The 9,081-nt window shown below is 50.4% G+C and overlaps 2 protein-coding genes across 2 annotated transcripts; both read left to right on the top strand.

The window, feature by feature from the left end:
• Positions 1–1,339: 1,339 nt before the first annotated feature.
• STEHIDRAFT_20747 (uncharacterized protein) lies at positions 1,340–1,698 on the top strand (the record flags this gene model as incomplete). The annotated part of the gene is made up of 2 exons (XM_007306201.1): positions 1,340–1,370; positions 1,439–1,698. Coding segments are annotated over 2 exons (291 nt in total), but the record flags the coding sequence as incomplete, so codon positions are not given.
• A 780-nt stretch (positions 1,699–2,478) lies between these two features.
• STEHIDRAFT_100307 (TPR-like protein) lies at positions 2,479–4,207 on the top strand (the record flags this gene model as incomplete). The annotated part of the gene is made up of 7 exons (XM_007306377.1): positions 2,479–2,587; positions 2,642–3,095; positions 3,170–3,422; positions 3,481–3,564; positions 3,628–3,883; positions 3,943–4,019; positions 4,094–4,207. Exons 1-7 carry the CDS (start codon positions 2,536–2,538, stop codon positions 4,205–4,207), a joined length of 1,290 nt encoding a protein of 429 aa, XP_007306439.1. The 5' UTR covers positions 2,479–2,535.
• Between the last annotated feature and the right edge of the window lie 4,874 nt (positions 4,208–9,081).

Raw genomic sequence — 9,081 nt, 5'->3', positions numbered from 1 at the left:
TACGTGCCGAACTTAACGTTTACAGAAAATTTACTGAAGAAGCTGCTTGCGATCAAAGTCCTGTAAATTTTTTGTAGGCGAGATCAGTCCGAGATGCGTATCGGACAGTGGGAAGGCCCGCAAAAAGCGTTCTCGGGAGGTTTTGTGACCCTCTCGCACCGCGCAATCGCTCTCTCATCGGAAGTGACCATTTTTTGGTGCCTGCGGCGCGTTCAATGCTCAGAGTAGCCCTTGTGTGGTCATTTTCTCGCGCCTGCGGCGCCTGCAACGCGCAAGTGCCACATAACCAAAATTGGACCACCCAGCGTCCAAGACCGCACACATACGAGAACCACGAAAATATTTATATTTGTATATACATTTAAATAGTCTGCTTCTCGGACCTACCTTCCAAACCGTTGAGGTGTGCTCTCGAGGGTGGGCGAGAACGAAATCCGCACTCCCATGGACGCAACCCAGAATCCGGCTGAGCGACTTCATCTCGTCGTTCCCTCCGGACATCCGTCGCTTACATGGTCGGCATCTCCTCGATCACCCGCGGCCATTTACTGGCATTTACGACCAACCGTAAATTTCTCTGATTATACTGACTTAACATTCTGATACAGAAGCAGAATGAGCGACACGTGGAGCACTCGTGATGATTCTCTGAGTGGTCTGTTTCGGGTGACGCGAATATTGGTCTCAGCTGGCTTCGACGCTCTTCTTCCAATGCAATATTCGCATCTCAGACCGACTCCATCATCATATTCTGTCCTCTGTGTACTATGGCTCTTCAAAGTCCAACATGTTCTACTCCATGTGACGGGTTCGAATTTCGCGATCAGTGCATCTTGTAACGCATATTCTTTGTTATGCGCCCCGATCCCATTGCCGGGAGGGTGAAAGTCCCCGATGTCATGGGCTCCCCGAGAGCGTCGGAAACTGCTGCTGATGGACCGTATACAGGATAACGTTTCTGCGACTTGGAAACGTTTGCTGTCTGCTTGGTTGTGCCGCAGAGGATTTTACGGTCTGGTGCACTTTTCTTGCTCAGACTGTCAAAGAACATCATAAATCTACCAGACAGTGTGGGAGAGGTAACGGTCACCTGTGTTTAGTGTAGTGCCCGCTCTCTCCTCGTAATACAGAACCAACGTTCTTTTCCTCTCTGACTTTGCTTCGCCTTGGTCCTTCGTCAAGTATACTGGCCACGGGCGCCAACCCGAATTATGGTGGCGTCAGCGCTTAGAACCCAAACGCAGCTGGTCAACGAGCCGTGGGGCGCTTCTTGCATCTCTGAAAAGGCCTCCACATTCTCAGGGCCTCTCGCGCCGCTAGTGGGCCTTCTCATCAACTTTCTCAGATGGTTTGCTTCAAATGTGGCGAAGGTGCGCATTCGGGTTTGTTTATGGTCACATTCGTTTGGATCGCCAACGTCGTTCCGACTATTCTTCAGATGATCACAACGCCAACCGTTGCCCCTATGGAGGTCGAGTCTGCTTCAAGTGCAAACGAGCAGGCCATCTGGCAATGGAATGTCCTCAGAAACAGTGCACAGTATGCCACGGAATAGGACATAGTCGAGATGTTTGTCCGACGAAGATATGTCATGTAGGTCTTCGACGTATGCAGACTATCTGTGTTACTTGCTTACCGAATTCGACACTCCAGAAATGCAGCGCACCAGGACACATCGCCTCGGAATGTGAAATGCCTCCCGAAGAAGCACGTCCAGGACCATGTACGTTTCCTCGGCCACATATTTCTATCGCTACGTGGACGAACCCCTTATGATAGGGAGACGCAAGTGTAGTAAATGTGGTAGCCGAAACCACCCGCCGAAGTGAGTGTATGAACCTTCCCTGAGCATCATGATACTGATGTCTAGCGGTGACAGTGTATGTGGAGGTGATAATAACAACGCAGCTCCATCGTGGAGATCCAACATGCGGCCACGAAGCAGTGAATTTTCTTATGACAAGCCTAAGAAGGAAAAGACATGCGAGAATTGTGGTAGTATCTGGCACACGACCTGGTGAGGAGTCGTCTTGTTGGTCCTGTCATATCGGTCTCATGGTCCCACAGGAAGTGCAATGCCAGGTCAAAACAGGATCAGCGGCCTCCGCAGTCTGAGTCCAAGGACGTTCCTTCAAGCAACTACAGCACCTCATCGAGCTCGTAAGTCTACTCATTCTCAAACCATCTGGACCTTGAGTAACAGCCTTCGAAGCGATGGGAACCGCACCAGGTCATCGTCATCGACTCAGTGAGTCCTCTCACCTCCTTAAATCGGCTTGTCATCTGATTGTGCACATATCAACCGGTAGAGATACCGAGCCAGAACCCTCCCCTGATCCCGAGCCCGATGTACCAAAACCCGCACCACAACCCGACACTACGCCCTCGAGCGGCTATACATCTCCACCACCGTAAGCTCCTTCGAATCTTCATTGCCATCTGTGTCTTATACTATGCGCTAGGTCGCCAAAGCCTAGAGCTCCCGCAGAGAATGAGATAGCAGCCAAACATTTCGGGCTGCAAGGAAACCAAGCGATGAAGGAGGAGAATTTCGCCAATGCCATCAAGTGCTATACCCAGGCCATATGTAAGCCTCGTTTTTTTCTTCCGCATCTGAAAAATCTCACATATGGGTGACTAGTGCTAGATGACCAAAACGGAGTATACTACACCAATCGCGCAGCAGCACACATCGCTCTCAAACAATACCATTTGGCTCTGACCGATTGTCAAAAAACAGTCTCTCTACAAGGAAAGGACGCGAGCTCGAAATCCCTCACGCGCCTTGGCCGCTGTCATTACGCCCTGGGGGCTCCGGTTCCCGCTTTGACGGCCCTTCAACAGGCACTCAGCTCGGATTCAGAGAACGACATGGCCATAAACTTCCAGACGAAGGCACTCAAATTGAGCAAATATCTTCAAGAGTTCGAAGCCGCGCGGTCTCGCAACCTATGGGGAGCGGCTGAGGCGTCGTATCAGAGCTGCTTAACGGCTATCAATAACGAGAAGGGCGAAATCCCTCTAGACTGGCGTGGCTGGGGGATTGAGGTCCAGATTGGGAGAGGTAAATGGGACGGGGCGCACAATTCGGCAAAGTATGTCCCTCCGTGCATCCCCTCGAATAACCACTACCGCGTTTTGCTCTGAAAATGGCTCACTTCCATAATAGGGCCGCTGTGACAGATCATCCCACGTCCGCAGACCTCGCCGACCTTCACGCGCTAGCAGCCTTCTTGTCCGGCGAGCTGATACAGGCCAACACGAATGCCCTCGATGCTTTGCGCCTCGATCCGGACAATCATGCTGCAAAATCTCTTCGCAAGCGCATCAAGGCTGTCGCTCTATTGAAGAATGAGGGTTTAAGCTTTACAGAACAAGAAATGTGGACGGACGCAGCTGAGAAATATTCAGAAGCTTTGAAGGTACAGCCCATGGCTTCGTCCTTACGAGGCGACGGGATCTGACGGCCCTCTGAACTAGATTATAGAAGAAAATCCTAGAGAGGGTCATGGAGGCCGTATCCGGGCTATCGTGCTATCCGAAAGGGCTATGGCCCATGAAAAAGTCGGTAGATTCCCTTCTGACCATGTTTTGTGCTCGATTCTGACTGGTGCTTCTCTGCTTCAGCTTGGGCGTAACAAAGAAGCCATGATTGACATACAAGCATCTCTCAAGCTCAATAACTTGGCTACGTCTCTCCGTATACGAGCTCGTCTCCACGGGCTTGGTGAGAACTATGACGCTGCGATTGACGATCTCACGAATGCGATCGAGCTGACAACGAACGAGACGCTCAAGGAGGAATTGCGTGAGGACTTGTCGAGCGTCGAATCTCAGGCTGAGTACGCTAGAACGCTGAAGCACAACCACTATGTGATCTTGGGTTAGTTCAGTATCTATGTATGTTGGTTCACGATCTGCACTGATCATTGACACCTATAGGAATTAGTCGAACGTGTCAAGAAGCTGACATCAAGAAAGCTTTCAGAAGAGAGAGTCTCAAACATCATCCAGACAAGGTAGGACATTGCGTACTACGCTTAACACGCCTACGTATATCGTTTTACTCACTGTACTGTCTGTCGGACTATAGGGTGGCAACGCGGAGAAGTTCAAGCTTGTTGTGGCGGCGTACGCGGTCCTGTCGGACCCGGAACAACGAGCTCAATATGATAGTAGTCTCGATGAAGAGGACAACGGATGGTGACGAAACATGTAACGTCAAGTATAACGCCGCTCATGAATTCAAAGAGCCATGTATTTTTATTCTTCAACTAGCTGCGTTCTTTATGAATGGACGAGCCATGGGCCACCGCCACCGCCACAAGCTCACAACTGAAACCTGGGGATGTCTCGGATTGAAAATTTATATAGTCTGAGGATCTTGCCCTCCTGTCTTTAAGCGAGCCCGTTCACCAAACACTTCCAACCCAAGAACATTCGACTGTTGTACTCTCTTCCCTTGGGACCTCGCCAAACCTATTATTTCCTCTCGAGTCTCGTCACACTATAAGCCAATGGGAGGTAAGTTACACTACCCGTCCGTTGTCTATCAAGACTCTCCTAGCTCATTCGTACCGCTTCATATATGTCCTCGTCTCCCCACAGAAATATGTATATCAAGTGTGCAAATTGCTCTGCTAGACCGCAGGAAGGAGAAACAATGAAACAATTTATATAGGCCGACTACGCCGCATGCTGTCTGGTCTCGGAAGGGTCCGATTACCACTCAATGGGTTATACCAACCCACCCGAATGGTGGTGCACCAGTTGCGTCCGTTTTGCCAACCCTGTATGCCCGTCATGCAAGTGCGAGACGTGCAAGAACTTGCGCTTCATTCGTAACCAATGCAAGACCTGCGGCAAGATCGAGAGCTGTACGAAGTGCGTTGGTGATGAAGAATTCTGCAACGAATGGGATGAAGAAGATCTGCCGGAGCCGGAGGATATTACAATCTTCAAGGGAGACAAGTGCGAGGTGTGTGGAGGCGAAGCGCTGAGTCCTGAGGAGGTCAAACTATTTGTGAAACGCCATCGCGATGCGAAGTTTCGAAGTGAGTGATTTGCTCTCATGGCGTAACTTATAATCGGACGACTGAAACTCTTTTTCAGACTCAGAAGAATGATACACAGTGGCATAGCGCTCAAAATGACCTTACAGACCATTTCTAGCCCCCGAGGGCTGTATTCAACCGTCTTCGAGACTATCTCTTGCCATGTGTATTCTTCCTGCCAACGACCGTCATGGTTCTAGTCATCCTTGGTTCACATCTCTGAATCATTCTATCACACCACAAATTACACCCCATTGCTACGTGCTACTCCAATTTTGATGTTCAAAAACACCTACCTACGACGTGGATCTCTCTTAACCCTATATAATCCCATGCCAGCCCAAAGGCCCGGGCCTCCACCCTATTTATCGTCCGACTAGAACGTGTTGTCGTCGTTCATCTCAGGTAGAACCGGCACCAACGCATGCCTGCAATTCGGACACGCACCCTTGAACCGCCGATCTTTTACGCAGCCCATACACGGTCTACTTCCACAACTACCGCATACCTTACCAGGTTTGAGGCAAGCCTCGCAACAGCGACAGGTGCAAATAGGGCAACAGTAAGATGATGGATCAGGCTTATTATGGCGGCATTCGTGGCAGAGACGTTCGATGATCGGGTACAATTCATAGGGAGCGCCTCCGCAGCATTCGCAATCAAAGATTGGATACGTGATGATGAGAGGGGTCCTGGATTGACCGGAGCCTAATTGATGCGAGTTATCTATCTTGGTCAGTTTTAGAAATATCACGGTGCGTACCTCTGTATTTCTGGTCGCATTTCACGCAGGTATCAATCCTCCCACAAGCCCTGCATTGATGACGTATATCCCTTGGACAGACTACCTCGGCACACGTTGGGCACTGTTGATTCGCGAACTTCGGTGCGCAAGTAGGGCACCACCACTCCAGTACTTCCTGCCATAAAAAGCCAGGATTATGTCCATCGCGATGGCGCAGTTTGTTTGGGGCGGAGCAGAATGCTCCTTCCTGGGCGCAGTCGAAGCAGAAACTGTGGTCGAAGGTGTTGTTGTCCAAGTCGCTATCAGGGTGGCGGTTCGGACAGCGCACGTTGTGGCACCGCAGCCTGAAGTTTTTGCGTACGGAGTGGGGGTGGGGACATTGAAGGTAAGGAGGAATGTTTTCGGTCATTTCTTGGGCTCTCGAGGATTGAGGGGTAGAGGCGGAAGAGGGAGATGTGCGATCAACCAGCGCAGTCGCATGTCTTATACATGTCAGAGCAACAAAGGAACAGCCCAGAAAGGAAATTTTACATAAAGCTTTGAAAGAGCGTCAGGGCCAGTGAAATTCTTTCTATTCTCGACGTCATTGTGTTGAAATAACACGATCAGAAGCGCGGTAAACTATCTGCCGAGAACACAAAGGCCCCAGTCGAGGCGTTTGGTGTACGTACGCTATTGTCTTTTTGTGACTCGAAAGACAAGTTCCTGAGCGTTCGGGTTACATCGTTCTACTCAGAATGACTTTCGTGTATCACTGGGCCCGCATGAGTCTTCTCAAATTCTCCGAAGCCCCGGTGACGATCGATAACAAGGTGCGTGAGCTAGGGCGTTGACCATTGTATTACTACTCGTGGATGACTTGATTGAGTGAACCTTGGTTCCACACGATCGACGAGGAAATTGACCGCCCTGATCCATTACTCTTACCACACCATCATGCCGACAGATTCCGACACAAGTATTCGACTCGTCATTACCCAAACCCGAACTACGAACTTCAATCTGACGTTCCATCACGCGTCGGACACCCCACCCCAGGACACACCGAATCCTCAAAAAAGCCTCACGATACAGCTCATCGCATATCTCGCGATGTTTCACGGCACCCCTGTAGTCCTCGGGGTATGGTTTGGGGCAGGTAGGACAGCGAGATTTTGGTTGATTTTGGATATTTGAATTCGGTGATGTGGCGGGGGCGACAGAGACGAGATGTGTTTGGGTCTGGAAGTTCGTAGGGATAGCGTTCGCAGCTGGCGGGCCCGAACCAAATGTGTATAAGTGATGAGGCGGGGTGTTCCCGTGGGGCCTGTAGATAGGGCGGATGCAAACTGAGAAGGAATCGAGGTAACTTCCGTCATCCTTGGGAAGAAATGTGGCTCATCGTGATGATCGTCGTTTTCAAGTGGCTCTTCATCTCTGCTGTAGTCTCCGCCGCCGAGCTACTATACACAAATCCGACATCTGTCGGTTTTCCGGTCTTGGGGACACTAATGGTAGATATCCCCAGTATGCGGACATGTCGCCTCGCCAAACGTCGGGCACACCGGGTTCGTGAGCCTCACACAATTCAGACACCATCATTTCTGATTTAGCGACTCTGCGTCCTCCGCCAAATCACAACAGAAAAATTCGCGAGGGCTGCAGTCGGCACAGAATCCCTTGAAGGCACTATTCGGGTGAATGCAGCGTTGTGTCACCTCAGCTTCGAAGACGGCGATGAGTAGCAGCAAGAATGACAAGCAGATTAGACAGGCTCACGAGAGCCGTTTTTCTTTGGCACGAATCCGGCTGATCACCGCCATGAGAATACCCATAGCATACGCAAAGCGGTCTAGGCAGAACGTCTTGCACCACGATATGCACTCTGCCACTCACTTCGAGTAACAGGAGCAACAGGACGGATGGTCTCGTGCCGGGAGACAGAGTACATCGATATATCGTCCGATATGACCTCTTCGTAGCCATACATAGGACAAAGGGTATACGCCGCATATAGAGCATTTGGCTCTGTGGGTATGTCCATATTCCGTCTGTAATAGAATAAAGCACACACCTTGGATAAGCAGTGTATACAGTTCCTCTTCTTGATACTCACATCCTCACTGGTGCTGAGTACCGTCCGCATCCCCAAGTGTTATCACGACGGTGACGGCCAGATTTAATCCAGAAAGCTTCAGCGAGGGGAGCAAGGTTAGGAGTCGACATGGGGAACTGTCTAGCAGAGCAATGGTTCAAAAAACCTGCGGGACAAAGGGTTTACGGACCGGTCGCGGGCCAGATAAGTCAGTATAATCAGAGAAATTTACACTTGCCTGTAAATTCCAGTAAATGGCCGCGGGTGATCGAGGACGTGCCGACTACCTAAGCGATGGATGTCCGGAGTGAAACGAGATGAGGTCGCTCAGCCGGGTTCTGGGTACACGTCCGTCGCAGCGCAGACATCGTTCTCGCCATCCCTTGAGAGCACGATTCGAGGGTCGGGAGTGTGGTTCCGACAAACAGAGTATCTAGGTGCATACACAGATATAAATAAATTTTTGTAAGTTCTCGTATGTGTGCGGCTTTGGCAAGGCTTTGGGTGGCACTGCAGTAGCCGCTTTCAGTTGTGTGTGGGCCTGTGGCACTTTCTCATTGCGGGCGCCGCAGGCACGAAAAATGGTCACCCAAAGGATGTTCTGAGTATCGAACGCGCCGCAGGCGCCCAAAAAAATAACTTCTATCGAGGTGGCGATCTCGCGGCACGAGAGAGGAGCGAAACGTCCCAAGAACTTCGCTTATTGCGGGCCTGTGGCACTGTCCGATACACATCTCGGACTCATTTCGCTTACAAAAAATTTACAGGACTTTGATCGCAAGCAGCTTCTTCAGTAAATTTTCTGTAAATGTTAAGTTCGGCACTACTTATTTCACTTATTCCCGCCAAACGAACGAGCTCTGCAACTTATTCCTTAAATTTCGGCATGGCGTCAGTGCGTTCAAGCCCGTCTCTTTTGCGCATCGCGCTCTATATTTAGCGGCTGACCAGCTTTCGTCCATCGTGAGGTCTTGGCGTCATCGCACGCTCTTCGGCTGACCTTGGCCATCACTCAAACTTTTCTGGGCCACACGGTGCCATCTGGTAGCCTCTGCCTCAAGAATTGAGAAGAAAATAAACAAAAACTCGTATACAAAGACACTTGCAGGTACTGGAGGTCACTCAAAGTAATCACAATAGAGAGAAACATATGATACAAGCATATATACAGTGAAACTATCGAGACGAGATGGAGAGCTCCGAGAGAG

Source organism: Stereum hirsutum (genome assembly GCF_000264905.1).
Source record: "Stereum hirsutum FP-91666 SS1 unplaced genomic scaffold STEHIscaffold_11, whole genome shotgun sequence".
Classification (NCBI taxonomy): Eukaryota; Fungi; Basidiomycota; class Agaricomycetes; order Russulales; family Stereaceae; genus Stereum; species Stereum hirsutum.
The sequence above is the reverse complement of the archived record's forward strand: the minus strand, read 5'-3'. Positions and strand labels throughout refer to the sequence as shown.